The 24283-nt window shown below is 40.5% G+C and overlaps 1 protein-coding gene across 10 annotated transcripts in view; it reads left to right on the forward strand.

The window, feature by feature from the left end:
- CTNND2 (catenin delta 2) overlaps nucleotides 1-24283 on the forward strand; it is a 683266-nt gene that overhangs the window by 620512 nt on the left and 38471 nt on the right. For all 10 annotated transcript variants that reach the window (XM_074576184.1, XM_074576187.1, XM_074576188.1 and 7 more), the window contains one exon: nucleotides 23070-23280. In XM_074576184.1, coding sequence (XP_074432285.1) covers nucleotides 23070-23280 — 211 coding nt within the window. The remainder of the gene's footprint in view (nucleotides 1-23069; nucleotides 23281-24283) is intronic.

Raw genomic sequence — 24283 nt, forward strand, 5'->3', positions numbered from 1 at the left:
AGACATATGGAAAAAATTAGTTGTTGTAAGAAATGTAATCACAAACACTCTTGTGTCCAAAGGTATTTTCATTCTCTCCTTCATTGTAACTTTCTTCAGCTCACCTCTGAATATCGTCTGCAAAATTATCCCCGTATTAAATTGACATAGAGTGATTTTAACTTCATCTTTATATATGAATATATAGACACAAAATATATATGTGTGTGTTTGTATGTACGTAGGTAGGTTTTAATCTGACCTTTTACCCGCACCAAAGAGGAAGGGGTAGTTTGTTGGGGAGTACACATGCACATAGAAAAGTACTCCATTCATTTTAAATACACATATTGTGGCAGACAACAACCAGAATAAAATATTGTAGCTGTCAGCTTAATCTTACTCTCATGGAAGCTAAAAGGAATTTTTCCACCAAATTCCTGAGAAGCAGGATTCAACTCAGAGTAACAAAGCAGCATTGTTAAGGTAGAGTGAGTAAGCTGCATAAGTGCTAACCATCATAAGAATGTCAAACAATGGTGAGGTCTACTTTAAATCAATGAGTTAAGTATTGAGAGCAGGGAATGTGAAAGTACACCTGGTTTTTACCACATTAATAACACCTGGGTAAAATTTCTAGGGGCTTGATGGTGAGTTGAGAACTGAATTTCTATTTCAGTCATGACATAGGCTCTAAGCAGCTATTTTAAAGGGACTAATAGTCTGTTTTGAAAAATGGAGTTGGATGCCAGTTCAGTCACTTTGGTCCTTTGGAAATATTTGAAAATGTGTATGTCACAGAAATAAATTCATATTGAACTATTATATTATATAAACCAGTTCCTTTTTTTAATAACGGAATTTCTATTTTCGTTCTAAAACTATAGGTTCTCAATTGTTTGATTTGGCATGTTTAGGAACTGACAGTTCCCTCACCTTAGACGTGGTAACTCCCCTCCAGGCAGACAGTGGCAGAAGATATTCCTGCTCCTAGGCTCCCTCCAGCCTCTCATTAACACATCACTTGTGTGAGTCAGCACTACCTGGCTTATCGGTCAAAATGAGCTGGGTGAGCAAAAAATTATTCTTTCCTATCACAGACAAACTTCTGTTAAACAGAACGAACTCAAACAAGTCTTGTGAGCAGCCAGCATGAGGGGTGGAAAACTCTGACTTGGCCCAGTAATGCTTGTGAGGCTCAAAATGTGGTCATTACCTTATAAACTTCCACACTTGCTTACCAGATGTCTGCCCGCACCCTGAACGTTGTTTGATTTTGTTAGAATCCAGCCACAGTGAGTCCTACCATAGTATTACTGCACCACTGTAAACCGTTGTGTTACTACAAACCCTCCCCGCCCTCTCCTCCCCCCCTGCCCAAAAAAAAAAATAGTTTTGGTAATTCCTTCATGTCTTTACTAGAAAATTAGAATAACAAAACAGATAAGCTGCATTCCTCATCCAGACAAAAGCAGGCTCCTTTGGAACACGATGATATCAGGCAGGCCGGCAAGCCAGCGTGTATAATTTCCCTATATAGGTATTAAATCTTTGGCAGCTAAAGGTGTTATCCTCTGTTGTACAATACTGTACTGCAATGTCTAAATCAAGCACCAAGGAACGGGGCATGTCTCCTGCTCTCTTGTGAGCCACTAGCAATCCGAGATACCAAGTACATCACGAGCAAAGCCTTTGAGATGGGGCTTTGTGCATTATCCACTGTAGTTAAATCCATTCTTTTGCCTTGGGATTGAATATGTATATGCCTTATACTGAAGAGCTCAGCCTCTTCCTAGGGAGACTGAAATTCATCTCATTCACTTGTAGACCTATTTAAGCATTTTTCATTCTCCGGGACTTTTCTGATAAGCTATCCTCAGCTTACAGAAACTTCAAAGCTGAGGCAAAGTTATTAAAAGAGAAAGAAAAAAGGACTGCACCTTTAGTTCAAGCTTCAAACAAGACAAAAATTGATTAAGAGTCAGAGATTAGTTTGGTTGTAACCATTTCCACATTCTTATGGAAATCAAATGTTGCCTCTTTCATTACCTTTTTTATTCTAAAGTCTACTTAAAACTTAAGAGATCAGTAACTATTAGCCTGGCAGTATTAGTAAGTCACTGCAATTAGGAGCCCTGTGGCTAAAGATTTGTTGTAGAGTTGCCACTGAAGTAAACAAAGAGAATTAAATGGTTTAGAAGACAAACACAACAAAATCACATCTGGAAATTTGAAGAGTTAATTTGTTCTCTAGGTTTGTTCAGTTATTCCTGATCGGGAAAACTGTTAAGTCTTAGGTGGCTTCTTGAGTTGGTTGTTGGCCTGTCTTGCCTTGGCTTTCTTAATTGCATATGAGTAATCACATATGTCTTTGTCATTGTCAGGGACAATTAACGTGCAGAAAATGCCCAGAGATCATCAACTATAAAAGGCATTATAAGAAGCGAATCATTATTATAAAATTGATGGAAGCACTTTCAGAAGCAGCAGTACTAATCTGAAAGCTAGGGTGACATCAGCTTGCTTTATTACCAGCCCTGGGGCACAGCCTAGATTAGATTGCAGCAGGAGCCCAGGAGAAAGCATCCAAGGTGAGCTGTTCACACACTAATCTTGCTGCAAAGAGCAGTGCCCTGGAGCATTGGCCCTTCAGCATGTGCATGACTCTTGCAGAATAGGTGGGTCAGAGAAGACACTTACTCCATCTGGCAATGGCAGCAGCTGACCTGGAAGCCGTGATTGCCAAGTCACCTCAAGACAGTGAACAAAGAGAAAGAATATCCCCCAGATTATGAAAAGGAGTTGAAGGAGATAAGATGTCTCTGCTTTTTTGCTCCTCCTTATCCTGAGAGAAAGGGAGCAGACAACAGGGAGAGTGAGAAAAGAGGGATGGTGATCAAATGAACTTGGGGAATCACGTGGTTTGAAAATGTGAGGAAAGCAGAGATTTGGAGACCTGGGTCTGACGGTTAGGGTTTTCCTCATCTCACTTGCTCTTCTTGGACCTCTTGGTTTTTCCCTTTCTTCCAAATACCAGTAAGTTAAGCGGTTCATTCCTTTTGCAAGATCATCTTACGCTATCTTCCAACCAGTGTACTGCCCTCCTTCACAAGCTAAGAGGGTTCTTCATCTAAGAAGTATATTTACAGGGCCCTGGAACCACAGAGACCTCAAGTGAAGGTCTCAAATCATTATGATCCTGAAGAAGATGAAGAGTATTTTTGAAAGCAGCTGTCATACTTTTATCGCAGGGATTTTGAAAATAAGCCATCTGCAGAGGGATTCCTGCCAGCCGTCATTCTGAGCCAATACAACCAATACATCTGCAGAATCAGCTGAATTTCACCAATAATTCTAAGGGCACTGTCAGTGAAAAGCGCTATGAGCCAGTCCCTCAAGTTACAACTCCTCCTCCTGCTCCTTCAGTACAGTATACACAACCTCAGTCAATTAATAGTCCTGTCCTGTCTCTCCCAGCACATCACAAGTCTGCACTTTCTGAAGTTAACTCTGTCTGACCCTCCTCCACCTCAGAATAAGCCAGCAGTTTTCGGGTGCTATATAGAGGAGACTGTGCAGTCCACTTTTTATCCTCAGAAAAGCTTCCCTGACTAAGGGTCCCGTTAAAGGAACTGAACAGATTCAGAAAACAGTCACTCCTCCTTACAACTGCTTTACAATAAGACCTTACACTAGTGCTGCAAGGCCCTTTCAGCACAAGTTTGAAAGACCTAAACTCAACCGTAATCTCTTGGCAAATGAATCTCAACATAAACCAGAGTTGCCATCAAAATCTCCAAATCCTCCTTAACCAGTTTTGAAAGCACACAGCTCATTGCAGCCTCCTGACATCAACACTGGAAGGGATACCTCCACTGTACACGTCCAACAAACCTAAACATCAACCAAATAATGTTAATGCTGTGCCTAAAGCCATTCCTGTAAGCCTATCAGCACTTGAGGATGAGAAGTAAGACAACAGGCACACAGTTGCAGCCACAGCAAGAGGTGTATTTAACAGCAATGGTAGTCTATTGATCTCCACAGAGACTGGAGTTAGTAGTTTTATACCACAAGGAGCCATTCCAGAGGTAATAGAGCAAGAAATACATTTCAAAGTCTGCAGAGATAGTGGTATACATCCACCTTCGGACAAAGACAAAGGTGAAACACTTCTTAGTTCCTTGGTAATGTATGGTCCTTGTGGACTAAAATTCCTGGTGCCACTGGAGCCACGCCTGCCATATTGTGACTTCAAAACCTGGCAGAAATGTCTCTTCCTGGGGATCCAGACTATCTTACTGGAGCAACCTGTGTCTCAGTCCTAATTGACCACTTACAAATATTAAGTTAGCTGACTGAATAAATAGCGTGAAACTGAGATGGAGCTTACACGCAAACTGAACCACTCTATTTCAAGGCCAGAAAGAGAAGCTTGGACGTCTAAATTCAGAAACCACAAAAAATCAAACCATTTCTTTGAAATCTTCCAATTTTGAACACCTGACTCACCATTTTCTTTGTTCCATTTCTTCAAGTAGGCCATATGAAGACCTCATCCTGAACACACCGTGGGGCCATATGTTCATGGACTCTGCATTTCCTATATTGTCTTGATGAGCTGCAGCCTCCAATAGAAGCCTCCTCTGCCATATACTAGTTATTCATGAAGACGGTAAGAAAGAATGATACCACTGCAGTATAGTACCACAAAGAAGACAGCATTACACCTTGTTTGCAGATTGAAGAGATATAGTCAGAGTAGTTAAATGTATTATTGAAGCTGAGATAGCAGTCGGTTTGGTCTGTCTTCCTAGCTATTCTTGTTACTTTCATTTGGACTCATTCTAGTTGATCCATATCTTTCCTGAAGTTCAGCATTCAGACTAGTTGTGGTATTCCTTCATAGGCTTTGCACAGAGGAACATATTATCTACGTGTTCTGCCAGGAATACTTGTTAATACACTGCTGTATAGCTGTCTTTCTCACAGCAAACTATCTTGTAACACATGCTTATCTCATGATCCTCTCGGGCTTCCTCATCCTTTTCTGCAGAATTATTGCTTAGTAGGTTGTTCTTCATTTTGTATTTCTGCAGATAATCATCTCCTGCCTGTGTATATTATCCATTTGCCTTTAATGAATTACATCTTCCTAGATCAAGATAACTGAATTCTAAATCAGTCCTCAAACATTTTCCAGCCCCTGTCCTCTCTTTTACCATCCATACCACTGACTGACACTGGATGGGTATAGACCCAGGACAGAAGATTGTATACAGAACTTTCTCCATACGTCTTCTACAGAATTCATTTGATACATCTTTCTATTTCAATGACAAACCATTGGTAACTGCTCTGAGTAGCACTATCCAAACATTTTTCATCCTATTTGCAGCAGTTTCTGTCAGCTTTCTGAAGAGCGTTACATGAGACTGCTCTTGTAGACTTTACTGATGGCAAGACAAGTGAGATCCATAGGCTTTCTTCCATGAGACCTTCTGCTACAAGATATTTTCTTTTAAACACAAAATGCACAAATATACCATATTTTACTGCTTCGTTTGTATTTTAATAGGTGCAAAGTGCCAATGGGTTACCAAAAAAATACCCTCTTGAAACCTTATAAGGGACCCCATGTTACCGTTGGCATGATTTTGAACAGTCTGCTCTTCATTCCCGAGTTCTTTCTGTATTATTCTTCATTCCTGCAGTCTGCATATCTGCAAGGATAAAGGCCAATACAGTGAGAGTAAACCGCACCTGCTCTAGCAGTGCATTCCTTCCAGGGACATAATCTTAAGCCCACTTTTCTCCCACATTACAAAATGTTTGAAAATTAGCATCAAGTTTCAACTGCCGTGGCAAGTGAAAAGAAGCATAGGTTGTTTTGGGGATAGCTGAAACATGGATCAGTTTGAAATCTTAATGTACTAGTGGTTTCTGTTGAAGAAAGATTTGGGTTTTAAAGGCACCTGCAGCTGCGTGGTAGTATGTGCATGTACCAATACATAGAAACCACCTTAATTTCCATTCCTATTTTATCAATAAATACACATTTTCTTCTCTGTATTAGCTAATCTCTCCACTTACATACTCTTGCTGCCTTCATCTCCCAGAATCTATTTGTATCAGAAGGAATGCAGTCCATTGTGGTCTTTGTGTAGGCAAAATTCTGTTTAAAAATTTTGCTGGGAGAAGAGACTAAACATGAATGTGGACACATGAAGAGTCACATTCATCATGTTTAAATATGTATTTCATTATGAATAGTAGCCTTTTTAGCAAGAGAACAGCAAAAGGACTATATGTGCCATCCAGTGTATTACGTCAACTATATCAGATACATGTATTTTTTAAACAGTCTTCTCCTGTCGATATGCAGTTGTCTGTTACGATGTTTTTGCATTGCGTAGGTTTGCCATTTGCGACTAGACAAACTCCAGATGCCCTTCCCAACCTCAGTTATTCTGATTCTAGATGTAATTATTAAATTTACTTGATATTAGTATAAACGTTTTTTTCATGTGTATCTAAAACCAAATACTTCTGTGAATTATAAGCAGAGCATTATCTGACTCAGTCTCTGAAAGGAAAAATAAATAATTCCAGGACAAAGAGAACTTGAACATAAATGACAGATTTATCTACTTTAATTTGTTTTCAGCAGAGGATTTCATAGCTCAGAAATGGGCCAGGTTCCAAGATACTCTCCAGGATGTTTACTTTTAATATTTGAAATAAATATGTACTGAGGATATATTTCAGACATTTTCAAAGATAAGAATATGTGTGTTAATAAATCTGGAAGCTCAGAAGTATCCAATAGAATATCACATAATTGGCAAGAGTGTGCTTTATACTGATGATTTTTAAAGAATCTTTTCAGTATGGTTTGCTATAAATTTCATATAACATGACTGCAAATATTTTTGTATTGCTGATTATATTAGATAAGGAGCTCACGTTTAAAGGAATGCATAGCTGCATGATATTGCTGTTAACTGCATCTCACTCAAAAGCTGACATGCCAATACTAATATTCTCTCTTCTTCCCCCATTTTCACAAAATTTTCAGTTATCTGAGTGGATTTTTTTTGAATAGTATATTCTGTGATATTTAAGATCCATTGAGTTTAGTGATACTAAAAGAGCATTTAGCATAATTGTCAAAGGGAAGACCAGTGCCATTTGCTAGTGCATTGCATCAGATCCATCACTATCCTCCAGCTGCTTTACACTGGATTTGATTCATAGGCAGGAATTTTAATTGGGTGTTTCTGCTAAGTCAAATAAGCTGGGAACGAGCTTGTGCTGCAGAAATACCATGGCTAATGGGAGCAAAATCTTTAATTTTCTCACATAGTGAAAACTAATGTTTGCTTGAGACAGTGATAAATGAAGCCTTACCTCACTGCTCCTGCTCAGCGTTATGAGAGCAAGATCATGCCAAAAACCTGTGGTTCCTTTTTTGACAATTATAAATATTTCTTGTGGCAATTGATTTTCTTCTTTTACCAGACTATTCATTATTGGTTTTTCTTAGGGACCCAGACTTTGTGTTTGTGATATTGGGCTCAGGGATAAGAGTTTGGGATTGGGGTAGGGGTAGAGGTAGGACTTAGGAGTCAGGCATAGGGTTAGTGGTCAGAGTTAGGGTAAAGGCTTAACAACTGTGGTCTCACAATTGATGTTGTATCACCTGAATCCCCCTAACAGCCATAAAATCACCCTTCCTTGTTGGCCTAGCTCTCTCACACCTCACATGTCAGCCTCCAGCTCCTGCCTACTCAAGTGATGAAGCACGAGGAAACCCAAGATCCCAAGCCTGTGCCATGTCCCCCTGCCCTGCCCTGCCTCTCCTCTGCCCTCCCTCTGGCTGCCTGCGACTGTGCTCCATTGCCTCACAGTGCTGGTCTGCTGCCCGGCCAGTCAGCTTCTACATAGAATCATAGAATTGTTGTGGTTGGAAACCGCACTTTAAGGTCATCGAGTCCAACCATTAACCAAGCACTGCCAAGTTACCACTAAACCATGTCCCTCAGCATTACATCTACACTTCTTTTAAATACCACCAGGGATGGCGACTCCACCACTTCCCTGGGCAGCCTGTTCTAGTGCTTGATAACCTTTTCAATGAAGAAGTTTTTCCTAATATCCATCCTAAACCCCCCCTGGTGCAACTTGAGGCCATTTCCTCTTGTCCTATCGCCTGTTACTTGGGAGAAGAGACCAATCTCCATCTCTCTACAACCTCTTTCTGGGTAGTTGTAGAGAGCGATAAGGTCTCCCCTCAGCCTCCTTTTCTCCAGGCAAAACAACCCCAGCTCCCTCAGCCACTCCTCATAAGCCTTGTTCTCCAGACCCCTCACCAGCTTTGTTGCCCTTCTCTGGACCCGCTCCAGCACCTCGATATCCCTCCTGTAGTGAAGGGCCCAAATGCTCCTCACAGATGCCCGCCCACAGCTGCTGCCAGCACAACTGCCCTCACAGCTGACACCGCCAGCTCTGGCCTGTCGCCCACATATCTGCCTCAGTGTCCCAGTTCACCTCCTCGGGCCCTGCCCATCTGCTGGGCAGAAGTGCCTGAGAGGTGGGGTCAAGAGGGATGGGTGAACATGCAGGGCTGAGAAGGAGGGGTTGGGCTTCGGCTTCAGGCACCTGCGCAGGGTTAGGCCAAGGGGGTTGAGCTCACCTTTTCGGGTGAAGGTTGAGCTCACCTTTTGGGGTGAGGGATTAGGCTTTGGGGTTAGCAAAGAGACTGCCAAGAGCTTGTGGGAAGCGATTAGGGTGTCGGCTTAGGGGCTGAGTCAGGAGCAGGAGTGAGGGCTAGGGTTCGGGTTAGGGACAGCAATTTAAGGCTAGAGACCAGGGCAAGGGGGTTTAGGTGGGGATAAGATAAAGGGTTAGGGGTTTGGACTTTGGCTTTGCCATAGGGCTCGGTGTTAGGGATTAGAAGAGGGTGCTGGGGTAAGGAGTCAGACTTAGGGTTAGTGGCCAGAGTTAGGGTAAGGACCTAACAAATGTGGTCTCACAATCAATGTACTGACTACATTGCCATCGCTTTAATTGCCAAGAAAATTTTAAAAAAAATAAAACAAACATGAAAAAAAGCAGCGTGTCCCAGCAGCAAAAAAGGCTGATAGCCTCCTGGGCTGCCTTAGGAGGAGCGCTACCAGCAGGTCAAGGGACATGGTCCTTCTACTCTGCGCAGCACTGGTGAGGCCACATCTAGAGTACTGGGTCCAGTTTTGGGCTCCCCAGTACAAGAAGCGTGGACGTACTGGAGAAAGTCCAATACGTGCCTCAAGGATGATTATGGGGCTGGAACATGTGTCCTGTGAGGAGAGGCTGAGAGAGCTGAGACTATTCAGCCTGGAGAAAAGGAGGCTTAGGGGGATCTTGTCCATGTGTCTAAATGGCTGATGGAAGGGTGTAAAGAAGAAAGAGCCAGACTCTTCTTGGTGATGCCCAGTGACGGGACAAGGGGTCATGGGCATAAACTGAAATACAGGAAATGCCATCCAAATATAAGAAAACACCAGGCTGACCCTACTTTGATCAGTGGGATTGGACTAGATCTCTAGAGGATCCTGACAACCTCAAGCGTTCTGAGATTTATAAGGAAATTATTTTTGTTTCAGTTTTTGCTACCAGAAATGTCGAGGTCCACGGTCAAGCATGACTAAGTTATGAACTCATTCATCCCTGGTTGCACCTCAGTTTTATACACTTATCCCTTCAGGGAACAGGAGCAGAGGTGGGCTAGTCTTTCTAACATAGGGAACTTATTCATTTAATTGATCAGTGAATGACCTTGTTAGTTTATGGCTGTCCTTGCATTTTATTCAAGATAGAGGCTTTCAATTTCCTTTTCTTCTCAAAATCCTGAGAAGTCCTCTGCAATCCTGAGAAGGTGAAAAAAGCTCCTAGTCCAAGTTTACAGATTTTGCAACATAAGGCAGTAACTCGTCTCTGTGTACCAAAAGAATGCGCAGTGGTGATGTTCAGAGTTCACCTGCTGTTTGGTAGATCTAATGTGCAACATGAGGAAAATAAATTGCCTCATTACTTGCTCCTCTCAGGAGAAAAGTTACAGGATCTCTTAGATTATGTGCTACTCAGGGTGCTCTTAAAGTGATATGTTTTATACATTATTTGGATTTCATAACTCAGGATTTTCTAGCAAATAATCAGAGTGCTAATTTTAATTAGAGGAAAATGCATACTATTAGCATGAGTATATGCAAAGTCATATATTTGTGTGCAAAATTTTTCAAGGTGACACTGACAACAACAGTTGCTCTCACAAAGCAATGATATTCTGCAAGTTTAATTTGTCGTTTGCAGTGGAGCAGTCTATCAAGAAATAGTTTACCTTTGGGAATATTGTCCTCTGAATCTCCTGTGGTGAGGAGGTCAGTGTTGTATGTGACCTCTTGCCTGCTTTGCTTTTTTGTCGTCAGTGTTAAGTCTTTTCTAGCACTTCAAACCTGATCTCCCATCCTTCCCCTGCAATACAGAGTGTAGTTTATAATCAGCCATGTCACAGGGAAGCAGGGAGGCTGCTAGGTGCACGTCAAATTTACACTCTGACTCCACCCTAGTCTTTCAGAGCACTCTGATCCTTTAGCATAAAGAGTGTGGAGCCAGTGAACCAGCTGGTCTCTGGCAGATTCTTCTTATCCCCAAGCCTGGAGAGAGGAGAAGACTTTTGGAAGAACTTGCACAGTTCTCCCTTTCTTTGGAAGTAGCAGAGATCAGCCAGTGTTGCAGAGGTCTGAGAGATTAACTTGAATGATCTAAGTGGTTATGGGCTTTGCTTTATCCAGATCTCCTCTGTCCAACTTGATCTCCAAGAAGGTCAAGTCTAATGTGTGGACTCTCTGACTCTTGCCATGTGGGCGATTGAGGTAAGAGAAGGAAATTCAGTGAGTGCTCAGTCCTGAGAGTGCTCCCTCCATGTGTTACTCAGATGTAGGAGAGCAGCTGTGACTCAGGTTAAAAAAGCAATAATTTAGCGACACTGAGCAGGCTCAAATAGATGTCTGGAGGCAAGGATTCTTTGGGGGACACTGGAGAAAAGACCTGATCAGCTGCTAGCCTGAAGATGCCACTTGGAGCTGTTAGGTTGAAAGGAACAGGAGTAGCACAACCCAAAACAAAGTCACATTGTGAATCCTTTGACTCCCACCTCCTGAGGAAGCACAAGCAGAACTGTGCTCTAGTAGATCTGTACTCCAATGGGGGAGTCAGGACTAGGATTCTGTACAACTGTTCTGTACAACTAAGAAAAGCTGAGGATTTTTTTTTTTTATGAGAAATGTAAGAACTAGTTGTGTTATTGTCAGAACAAAAAAAATATAATTACATTGGTTAAGGAAGGTTATTAGATGCATTTTTGCCCTTCCTCTGAGAACACAAAGCTTATTTTAACTCTGTACCATATCCTTGTTTACATACCTGCTGTATTCAGTCCTTAAATCGTAGTAGCTTCAGGTGAATTAAAATATAAAACTACAATACAATTTGCTCTTTTCCTATGACGTGTTGCTAAGAACACAAAGCGCTCTGTCAAGAACAGGCGTTAAACTGAGTCAGAACATTAGTATTATCTGCAAAATGAATTAACCACTAAAAATACCTAGTAAACCTGACTACCTGTCCACTTTCTGCATGCTCAGTCTGAGAGACCCCATTTCTAATAAATGCACCTATAACTTCATTACTCACGAGACCTTTGTACGGTCTGCTTTAGTTACACTGATGCATTAGCAGTTCAACAGATGAACACTCTGTCTTCATGAGGTCTTTGCTAACAATTCCAAATTGCAGAACCTTTTCATGGATAAATTGTCTGAAGTTTTTTTTTTTAGTATTTTTAAGTATTTTTTAAACAGTTAGCACCTTTTCTGTTGCTGTTCTTTCCCTTGTTCTTTTTCTTTTCCCTTCTGCCTGCTCCCAACAATTGACATCTGCGAAGTCAGTGTATGGTTTCACTGAGCCTTAGATACTAATGAGGATTTTGATATCAAATATAAATAATTTTATTGTATGGTGCACAATAAAGCAATGTGAAATACCAATATGTATCCTCAGTATTGTTGTTTTGCCACCATGCACAGATTAATTATCTTAACTGCTCCATGCAGAGTTTTCATGGTGATGACTTAAGAAGTGTTTGAACATTACAGTAATTAAGGAATATATGAACATTGCAGTATGGCCTGGAGTGGTTTTGATATTTGTTGGAAGAGTTGTTTTCAAAAGACACTATCGCTTTACCAAGATTTCTATTTAGTGAACTAACACATTTACATCTATGACTTTTATTTAATCATTAATAACAGAATCTATCATGAGGATCCATTTTTCTTTTATTTCTTTTACTATTTTAATGTACATCTCTAAACATAAGAACTTTTGTATGTTTCACTATGATATTGTCCTAACTGCATATAAAAGCATGCAAAAATAATCAGTCTTACAGAACATACAACGGGGACAAATTTGTTGATGGGGAGTTTCAGGCAATATTATAGCATAAGTGAAGAAGAAGAAAAATAGTTGCAAATAAATAGCAATTGCTTCATGGGCATTTAAAGCAGGATAATGTCTAGTTGCAATTCATTCTGGCTACATCAGTCTCCTGTCAGAATCTTGTTCTGGTTTTGGACACAAAGTAAAAACCAAAGTTGAAAAGAAAAGCTACTTCTTTATGAATCCAATTTAATACCTCCTGACATTGGTAGACAGGCTCATTAATTTCAATGGGTGTTGGATCAGGGCATAGATCTTGAAGCCTAAACTTATTTTTCCAAAAATAGATTACATTCTTATTTCTTCATTATGGCCTAATTTAAAGTCCCTTGAATCAGACTATTAACAAAATATTATCCTATCTCAGAAAATAATACAGATAAAACTAAAATTCCGCTCAACACTCACATAGCACTTTCCCTCTTCAAAGCACTTTAGAAACACTGATTAATCATAACATTAATTAAACGACTATATTTTTAAAAATTCAGCCTTCCAAAAGCTCTATTCTCTGCAGGGAGCAGGGAAGAGGATAGCAAGGGACTAAAGCCAGCTCCAGTAATCAGAAAATTTAGCCTGCAGCAATTAAACTGAGGAATCACTTCCCTTTGCAGAATCTTTTTTACCTTGGGCTAGTGGAAAGATGAAAGGAAAGATGACAATGCAGTCTAAACGAGAAATAGATCTGTTGGTGTGTAAAGGAGCTGATTAATTAGGTATATTTGCACTACCTGGGTAGGCTAACAACCCCTTTCCATGCCTTTTCCAGTTTGTATACTTGGCAGGAAATGTAAACAAAAATGAATTAAAAAGGAAATTATTTGAGTGATTGCCCACATGGGCTCCATCCATTCTGGATATAAACACCAAGCATGCCAGGTCAAATTCCTTGGGTTCAAGAACAATGAAGCCTGGGTCTGTCATTTTTGTTCCTGGCCAACCTAGCGAAGCTAAGACTGCAAGGGAGGCATGCAGCGCCGCCACCCAAATCCCTTTTTCTGGCCAGATGAGCAGGATCAATGGAAAAGCAGTAATGTCTGTGTGTTTGTGACAGTTTACCTTAAAAAATGCTGCTTCCTTTGCTGCCGAGGGTGATAAATAGGAGCTTATTGGTGGAGATTTTTCTCCTTCTGTGGACCCAGTAATTGTTTGGCATACCAGGTCAACGGTTAGTTAGGCAGGTCAAGCTGGACTTGAACTGACTCGTTTTCATAGTCCCACTGTGGGTGAGACAGTCAACCAGTTAGCGCTTACACTTCTTCCCAAAGAAGCGTAAGTTAGAGCGCGTACCCTGATTTGGGCTGCCTGTGTTTGATGGTTGGTTTGCATCTCCAGCATGAGAGGGGATAGAGATTGCGCAGCTATTACATGGATTAACATTCGAAATAGAAGCCACCCACTGTGCTGAGTGAGAGGCACTGTTAAGAAACAGGAACTCCGTTTGGCTGCGGTACCCATAAATCCATTTCTGTACCAGTTTTCTGGCTGTTCTGCTGCAAACATCTACTCCCTGAAAGGAGAGCTGGTTTCTCCAGAAATCCACTTTTCTGTGGCAGCATGCATCCCGTGACAATTGCCAAAAAGACAGCGATTTTGGTGACTAAGTCAGATGAAAGAGGCAGAAACGTACAGCAGGGTCTCAATACACTGCTTTAGTTTTGGTGCTGGCTCTGATGGAGCCAGCTGAAGTGCTTCTACATGCAAAGTGTAGACAAAGATCCAGCCTTTAAAGCACGTGTTGGGACAGATATGCTGTATGAATCAGCAGTTTAGGGCCAGCTAGAGAGCCCTGGAAGTTCTGTAATCTCTAGCTCTTAAGAATTGCTAATATAAAGCCTGAGTGTCTGCAGTCTTGCTGTGTGAGAGAAATGCAGAATATGAAGGTATTCCATTGAGAGAAGAGTAAAATCAGTATTAGGAGAAAAACAGTAGATTAAATAGATAGCTGTCTATGGAATTGAGATATACAAGGCAGACAACAAGAGAGACAAAAAGAGCAATAGCTTTTAAACATTTCCGAGTCTAAAACCTATGCTTGTAAAGTAGCTAAAATTTCCTTTAGTTCAGAACATTAATCAGCAGGAGCATGGTGGGGGGGTTAAGGGCGTGCAGAGGTGTGACAAAACCAGGATCTAGCTGAGCATCAAACTGAAGGTGTTTAAACAAGTATGAGGAGGGAATGGAAAAGCTTGGCAGACAGGGGAGATGCAGAGATACATGCTTAAATATCAGATAGGCACGGGATAGCAAAGGAACATGAAAGCTTAGTGGTTAAGACCCAAAGGGCTGAGGGGCTGTAGCTCAAGGAAGAAAAAATATCAGTCATGTAATAGAGAGGAGAGGGGACAGCCCCGAGAAGGTGAGTTGAAAGCAAGAAAAATGATCAGCCAGAGGGAAGCAGGAAATACATGAAATCAAAAAGTTACGTTACTGGAAGCAGAGAAGCTGAAGGAGGAAGGTGGCTGGGTTAAAATGCTGCTACAGGGAAGAAAATTTATGAAGGATCGTGGATCTGAGAAAGCAATTTCCTGAAAAGCATTGATTGCATTGCACCCAGTTGGGATTTCCCATGGCGTGTTCAGGGTGAAAATACCAAAATGCTTCTCTTTTGTCTCTTACCCAATGCTACTGGCTTCTATACGTACTACTCTTCCACCCCTGTTACAGCCGTGCCTGTTGTCATTCCTAGTTCTCCTCATGCCATACCTTTCTCTTGCAAAATATAGAATCATAGAACCGGCATCTTTAATCATTTTTAAAAGATAAAAGCTTCTCTGTTGGTTGCTCTCTTAGTTATTTGATTCTTTTACCGCGAATCTCAATTGACATTGCCAACACAGCTATTGGTGGTTCACATACTTTCATTGCTCTGTGAAAGTTTGAGGATTTCTGCCCTGAAAACGTAAAAGATGACTATTCCTGCTCCCTGTAGGGCTTTATATGCTACACTACCTATGGCTGAATTTGTTCTTGGTAAAAAAGATTTTTAAAAAAGAAAACCAATGAATGGCATGTCACATACAATGCATCAGGGAAGATATTGTTCCTCTTTGTCATGGTCCATACTGAATAGCAGTCTTATATCTTGAAGTCTTAATGCCTGTCATCAGAGGTGGTAGAAAAGTGAAAGCTATGTATCGTTTTTCTGAGAGGAAGAGGGAATCTGAGACCTCCACCTGATCTTTTGTTCTGTCTCAGCAGCCGTCAGCAAAGTGCACCTGGGTGCTTGGGGGCACAGGAGGCCATGTGTGTGTAACATTATTTATTCTTTCTGTCCAAAAATAATTTATCTCCACAGAGTCTAAAAATCTAAGTTCAAATAAACCTGCAAGGAGGTGAAATCTGACATTGTTCTCTACCTCAAAGCACTCATTATCCCACCTTAATTGGCAGGCTAAGCTTAATGTGAAGCAGCTAAAGCAGTGGCTCCAGCCCACGGATTTTGAGGTGCTTACTCAAACCAGTCTAAGTTATCTCATCACTCATTCCCTTACAGATGATTGAACTGAGATGATAGTTTTTTTGGGTAGGGATAATTGCAGTATTATAGTCAACTAACGTTATGTAGCAAAGTGTCTTCATATGCGTTTACTATGAAGTGCCAGAGATTACAAATGTTTTTGCACATCCCTAACATAAGAAATAAAAACATAAGAAACGGGCACCTAAGAACATTTTTGGCTGAACATTGGGAGTTAGATTCAGGTGCCTAAGAAGGTAAGCATTGAACATTAAAGACCATCGGGCATCCTACCTTTTTTTCAGCTGCTTTTCCAGAAGGCTGTGTGTCTTCCATAGGTCTACTAACTAACTTTGTGCAGACATCTCAGTTATCCAAGGACATTTGAAACGGCATTAACCTCCCAAGTTTGGATCCATGCATTGCCCCCTACATGCCTTAAAAGTTCTTTTAGCTTTGCTTTTACACCTAAATCCCAAACTGATCCAAAATCCTCTGTTCTCTGACAAAGTGGTGGGACCCATGCTGTTTGGGTGCATGCTTTTCAATCCTACTGCTCAGGTTTTTTTCCGCTTTCCTCATCTGATACTACTTCATGCACAGTGGTCTTAGGAACTTGAAACCTATCTATTGTGATGAGCAATGTCACAGACCATTAGCTAGCACTGCTCAGGCCATGTGGGTTTGACAGCAGCCGCTGCATTTGAGTTGCATAAATCTGCCCTGTCAGTAGCTTAAGCCGTGTCAAACCAGAAGGCACCAGACAAAGGGCAAGAGAGAGTTGCTGCGTACAAACTGTTGTGGTTTATAGTTCCTCATACGCAATGTACGCTGCAGTCGGCAACGCTAGAGACTGCATTATGGAGGGGGTGGATAGCAAAGTCACTGGCTGAGTGGCTGCAGTGGAAAGCCTGTCTGGAGGTAGTCACACCGTTCAGTGCTGAGCAAGAGGACGTTAAACTTTGGGGTGGCTGATCACCTTTATTTCAGTTTGTGCTGCTCTGTCTTCTGAAATGGGGGTCCTTCTTTATAAAGCAACATTGCCACGTCAGGTAGATCATTTCTTGTTCTTGTGTCACCTACACCTTTCCTGGTGCCTCCTAAAGCCTGAGGAGTAATCACCTACTCACATGGACAAGTGTCTCTCGACCTCAGTACTGCAGCCTTTCTTGCTTTCAAAAATGTTAACTGTCTCCTTCCATCCCCTTACCTTTGCTGTTGGCCCAACAGCTCTGGCATTACCCTGCTTCATCTTCTTCAATTTGCTTCCTCCTCTGTCCCACAAAAAACTACACGTTTGTCTCTAAGACCCAGTCTGCCAGCATTTCTTACCTCTAAACCTATTTTGCCTGTAAAATTCAGGGTAGTTTTTCCTCCTCAAGTGTTTCAGTGGCAGAAGAGAATCTCCCTATGAAAACTAGCAAACCTTTACCCTCTTAAATTACATGGGATTCACAGCTGCTCTGATGCCTACAAAATACCTTTTACTGCCTAGGCAGTTTGAGTCCAGACTTCGCTACATATTGTACTTAGCATCATCAGTTTTTTTGTGGGCTCTTACACGCCACTTTTGCATCTCAGTCCGTACTGAAGATTTCCAGTGTTCAGAAGAGGGACATTGTTCCTCTGGTACAATGACACCTGGACTCTGAGGGTCACTTTCATTTGCTACACTACTGCCAATAGTGATTACGCCTTAAAACAACAGTATCTGACAAGAGAAAGCATGGTGCACAAATGAACTCTTTCTCAAATACGGTAGCAGTATTTCTGCCACTGCTATCATGTGATGAATACACTCTAATTTATTAGACTATCAATCAGTTGAATACACTGACTCATGATCAAAATTTGTTCCATCCAAATTAAGTAGACAGTTTTAGCACATTTATTAAATAATGATTGAAAGTAATAATAAAAGCTCTCCTAATAATGTTCTTTCCAAAAAAGGCTGTGAAATACTGAAGCTGAATGGTCCTAAAGGGTGATGAAAAAGCACAAAACCATGTATGTCTGGAAATTTAAGCTGGGTACATATGTTCAAACCAAGAGAGGAAAATTCACATATATTGTGACATTCAGACACTGATGCTTCTGGGATAAGCTATCTATTGTTGCATTACAACAAAATTAGGTGGCATTTTGCTATTTTTATGTTATCTAGCTACAAGATGTGAATTAATGGGTATCTTTGAGGGGGAAAAATGATGATGTATTACTTTTATTAGAACAAGCTCTACCTCTAGGACAGGTTTCTGAGTTTGGATTAATATCCGTTTAAGGTTTCTTGTGTTTTCAGTAGGTTAATTTTCCTAGTCTTGTTCTCTCAAACTAGGAACCATGCCACAACTATTTAATAAATGTGCCATTGTGTCAAAGTCATTTTTCAGAGATGAGTGAAAATGGAAATGAAGTCAATGGGGTTACACCAGCAGTGAATTTATCTCAAGGCAATAGTAGGGAAATATTTCCGGAAGTGGAACCTTATCTGTGATGATTTTGCTCCTGTTAAATCTACCAGAAGAATAGTTTGCTCTACATTTTTGCTCTGAAGGCAAAATCTTTCGTAGGACAGCTATCAGTTTGATCCTATGGAGGAAAAAGTCTCCTGAATTAAGTAACAAAGGCATGCACTAGGGTGCTAATGAGACTTTATCATGCAGAGGAGAAGATACTAAATCTGCATTGTTGAAATGTTTAGTAAGCAAACCTTATGATCTTACAGTCAAAGACTTAGTGTACTGAATCCTACTCTCTATATAAAACAGTGATAAAAGTCTTATCTTAGAAAAGCAACTTCAAAATGTATAGTGTCAGAAAAACGCTGTCCCAAACATCTACAGGACAACCCTTTTCCTGTGACATTGCCCCCAAATTATGGCTATTTAATGCCTGTCTTCCTTCCTTTATGAATGAAATGGAACAAATAAATATGATTTCTTTTTTCCTTGTCAAGCTGGGGGTTGTGTTTAATCATATTATATAAATCCTCTTTCAAAGCATCAAATCAGTTTTGGGTCTTACAATTTGTAATGTTGCTCAAATTAAAAAAAAAATAAATATTTGTACATGAAAGCAGTTCTGTATGAACCCTAACAAAAATTAACAATGCTATTTATTTTTAGTATTGTTTTCACACACATCCACCTCTCTTCCCAGGACCTTCATCAGTTCTCCCTTCCTCAGCTCAGGAAGACTTGTTGAGCTGCGAGTTGAATTCCCCAGCCTTCCTCCTAGCCGGGCTAGATAAAACTTTGCTGACATTACAAGACTAGTTTCCATTTCTACGTTGCAGTCTGCTTTCAGAAGAGGTTCTTAACATTGAAAAAAATAATTCTAAATGCAAACGCTCTGCAGATTGTAACATACACTAATGCAGAAGTCAAGGATCCCATGTGTTGTCAGCTGTGTTGGGCTGATGTAGCAGTAGCTGTGCTTTCATTGGCATTACTCGACATTTCCACCACTCTAAACTCAAGTAGGATTTCTTCTATAGTTAATGCTAAAAACCACAGCTCCTCTCTCCTTCATGCCTGTTGTAAAGCAGCAGGAACAAACCTGAGACAAGAGGAGGTAACTGATACTGATTTTTTTTTTCTCTGAATATAATGCAGTAATTCATTAACTATGTATAGTTTTAGGAATGCAAGCATTCAGAATGCAAGCAAGTTACTGTGGAATGTTTCCTACGGTATAAAGAATAGTCCTTAACTTTTAACTTTTATGAGTTAACTCTAAATTAAAGCAAATTTACTGCTTTTTCAATGTAAGTTCATATGTTTTGAATTAAATTAAATTAATGACACATTTTTGTGGCTAAGACGGGGGGCTTTCTCATCCCAAATACATTTTCAAATAGCTAAGAAAGTGTTCAAAGTCCTAAAATCGCAGAAAATATGTTGAGTTACACTTGTTAGATTTTAAAAGATGTAGAGATTTGAAGAGATTTAATAGATTTTAAGACCATGTAAACAAGGACCCTTAGATGGACCCTGTAGCCCAACCACTCCCCTCTTCTTCCAGCTTTGACACCTTTTTCTGGTGAACCTCTGGAAGGGCGTTTTGAACCGTGATGCCTGCCTATGTGGTCAGCTGCTTTACCCACATGGAGGTGGCAGTTCCGGCTTTCGCTGCACCTCAGGGACAGGGCAGGGAAGACGAAGGCTGTCTCCCCGCTGCGGGCAGCACCTGGCATGACTAAGGGCCTGTCATTATCATTAGCGGCTCTGATGGGGGGGGTCTCCAAACTGGACACCAGCTTGCATGGCTGCTGCTACTACAAAATGCATTGTGAGTCTTCTGGCACTTTCTATCCAAAGGCTAAATTTGATTCAATTCTTAGGGGGGGGGGGAAAACAACCAAAAATGCTCAGAATATGTTTTAGTTTAAATATGCAACTGATTAAGAATTGAATAAAGCTGGAATTGCTACAGCCACTCAGAATAAGGGATGCTGTACTGTCCCACTGTTAGACATTATGTATAAAAAGCCTGGTTTACTGTTTTGAAGTTTCTAATGCTGATTTGATCTTCTCATGCCTAATTTAGGTGTGTGCACAGAAGAAATATTAGAACTGTTGAGCATCAACATGTCCAGAAAGCTTATACCATGTTTGATTGTGTTTATTTTAGTTTTCCCACTGAGCTTTTCCTGATAGCTTCAAAGCCTTTATTTATTGTAAGAAGCATCTTGTGTGCCTGGGCGTGTGTACTGGCATGAATGCTATTAACTGGAATAATAGGCCAGTCCGAGGAAAGAAATCTGCTTTGGGCAGCCATCCAGGTTTCCTTATACACAGTGCTAAGGGACAGAGTCTTTGGCTGCTAATGGAATGATCACTGAGATCTGGTTCCACCAGAGCACTGAGATGGTGAGATGCTCCATTGTGCTTTAAGTGAAGTACGAAAGGAAAAAGGAGCATTGGTCTGTTCTGGATGCGTGTACAGGGTAAAGCAGAAAGTCTCACTGATCTGATTTATCTAGTTGTACTTACTCCTGACCCATGGCGGACACTGCACTAGAGGAGTAAAAGCTACAGCAAATCATGGTTGTTGTTTATTTTTTGATACACAAGCTAAATTTACCGTATGCTACAGACTGAAGTAATCACCTTAAGTGATAAGCAGCTGTTAGTGTGTTCGTGTTACATAGAACAAACTTATGGAGATGTAAAGAGCATTTCAGGCTGTTCTTGAACAGTCTTTCATATATTTATGGGGGGAAAAAAGAGTTTCCCTTCGCTCAAACAAACATTTTCTGAAAGAAAAAGTGGTGTTAACATCTGTACTGCATCTGATGTTAATAATATTGCAGAAAAGCTAATAATGCAAACGACCAATTAAATATTACGTGTAAAGAAATAAAAATGTTTGAGCGCAAGATTTCTATCTGTATTGCAGCACACCGGTGAGATTCAAATTTTGTTGGTCATGGTATGCTTTTTATAATCAGGAATGTTTTTACATGATATAGAGTGAGTAGTTTCTAAGGTCTCACATTACCACAAGATCTATTTGATAATGTTTAAGTTTAACATTTCAGTACAGAGGTTTTAGTTTTTATCTGTACTATGAATACTCTGCTCCAAATGACTGGCTGTATTTCCACTACAGCAGGCAAAATAGTGAGAAATAAAAATAGTTTAACATTTGATAGTTAAAAGATGTGATTTTCCTCTTACCTCTGCTTTCAAATACGGACACACACAACTGAATTTATGAATTCAGAAATATGATTTTTAATAGGTACTCATAAATACTAATTGATCAGAACTTTTTTAAGTTATCAAGAAAAAAAACCTGATTAAATTATCATATTATATACAATAATCATACCTGATTATTTCATTCATAAAATGTAATGTAGATTAGATCACTAATTATATTTATTTTTCCCAATTTTCCTGTCCTTTTCATCCTGCGTGATACACTCTCATGGTGATTGCTGTATGCAAATTCCTAGCACAGCTGCACTGAAGGTGATTCAGAGTTGTTTCACTGACCTCAGCAACAACTCCATCAAGCCCTCGCCCTCTCTGATCTTGTCTTCGTCACGTTGAAGGACTGAGCTGCCATTTTACCGTAATAGTGACCTTCTAGAACTGGTGTCAGGCTTCTCATATGTCTGCCGGTGCTAATCTCACCCTACATTTATATGTATTTACATTTACATTTTTAGTGTATGTATATATATAAATTCCCAGAAGTTGCTCTTGTGTTATTTTCACAAGCACTACATGACTTTCAGGCACAATTTTGCAAAAAAAAAAAAAAAAAAAAAAAAGTCTTTGTTCATTTAAACATGAAAAAAGTTACAATAATCAACAGAATTTCTTTTCCATGTCTTCAGTTCAATGTGACCATTTTAAAAATTCATTGCACCTTTCATTTTAGGAGATTTTAAGTTCTGGAAGTTAGTGTTCTATAATATAATCTCTTAACATCAGACAGGAATAGATGTCAGAAAGGCTTCCTTTCTGGGCTGTACCATGCATACAATAAGGATGTGTGGAAGAGTGCAGTGTCATCTCTGAGCACTGAATAAGCAGTAGACATAGAAATACTAATAAACCCAGTTAAATGACTGTATGTAGTATAGAATTAACCTTGCTCAATGAAACTGGTCCTTCGGAGAAGACTTTTTCACAAATAATAACAGTGTCATGGGTTTGCATTCACTGTAGTGTTTTTAACAACTGGTGCTCGTTTTATTTGTAGTAACTTGTGTTATGAGTTGTGTGATGGGAAATAAGGACTTGCCAAGCTCTGTAAGTTGTGGTATTCAGGTTATCTTTGTACATGTACTTGGCCTGTACTGTCAACATTTCCTTCTCATAAGGGCATGATGCAGCCTATATCTGAAGTCTCCAACTGGTGTAATATAGAAATATTAAAAGTCCCTAATGTGTGAAATGCTTGAACATGCAATGTTATAAATGTGGCTTGCTCCAAAATAGTACTGGTAGCCAATTAGATCACATGCAATGATGCAAATGGTGCTAATAGTCTTGCGTGTTTTCCCTGTACTTCTTCTCCATCACCCTTTATTACTGTATCTTCTGAATTCTCCCTTCATTTTCTTTCAACAAAGGCAAGTATGCCATGAGGGATCTGGTCCACCGACTGCCAGGCGCTAACAACAGCAACAGCTCAGCGAGCAAGGCCATGTCTGATGACACCGTTACTGCCATTTGCTGCACTCTGCATGAAGTCATCACTAAAAACATGGAGAATGCCAAGGCCTTACGAGACGCAGGCGGCATTGAGAAACTGGTTGGCATATCTAAGAGTAAAGGAGACAAGTATGTTTTGCAAATCACCTTGCACCTTTTCTAACGTCCCCAGTAGTTATTACTAGTCCTGTATGTGTTTGCCTCTTCTGTGCAATCGTGAGTTGAATTCTGTAGTTTCATCAGAAATCATGTGTCCAGTGTGAAAGGTGACAAGAAACAGGGAATACCAATAGCAAAAGTCTGCTGTGGTTTATTTTTGATGTACCATCAGCAGGGAGTGGAGTGCACTGCATGTGCAGTTTAAGAAAGAGTAATTATCTACAGTAACCGCTCCCTCTAAGCGCTTTCAGAAGATCCTGATAAATGTTAGGGACCAGAGCTGTTGGATTGCACCCTGCAGGAGGGGCGACGTGCAGGTGGAGCGACTCTGTGAAAGGATCTCTGTTACTGCTCCTCTTGCTCTGGGATTGAAGAAAGTAAAGTCACTGTCCCTCTTCACAGCACCCTTTTCCCTGCCACTGGCTTGCTCATAAGGTGGGGCATAGCAGAAAAAGGGACCCATGGATTTTCCCAACACCGTGTTCCTGAGAGAGCATTAGGATACCTGCAGGCTACTTTGTGAGGCACCAAAACATGCAAAACTCTTACACACAACTGTGACATTTTCAGAGCAGCTATGATTTCATCTTACCTGTTTTCCTATGTACGCACTCTTCACGAAGAGTTCACTCTTTATCCTTCTTTTGCCTAAAAGAGATAGCCTGGTTCTCATATTTGTCAACCTGCAGACGTATAGTGCAGTGGGACTGTGGCAGTTTGAAAATAAAAAGCCTTCACTGTAGTGTACGAAACCCATCAGTCCACCTACTCGAAGCTGTCATCACACAGCCTACTGCAGCATCAGAGCTCTAAAAGAGCCCCACAAAGCCAGGCCACAACCTGAAGGCAAGATTTACGCACCCTACATTTGGTGTGAGAACTTATGCTCGCCTATGTGATCAGAGCATTGCCAATATACTTTAATCACATTTCTTTTCCTCTTTTTTCACCCTTTTCTTTTCATACCAAATTC

Source organism: Larus michahellis, chromosome 2, assembly GCF_964199755.1.
Source record: "Larus michahellis chromosome 2, bLarMic1.1, whole genome shotgun sequence".
Classification (NCBI taxonomy): Eukaryota; Metazoa; Chordata; class Aves; order Charadriiformes; family Laridae; genus Larus; species Larus michahellis.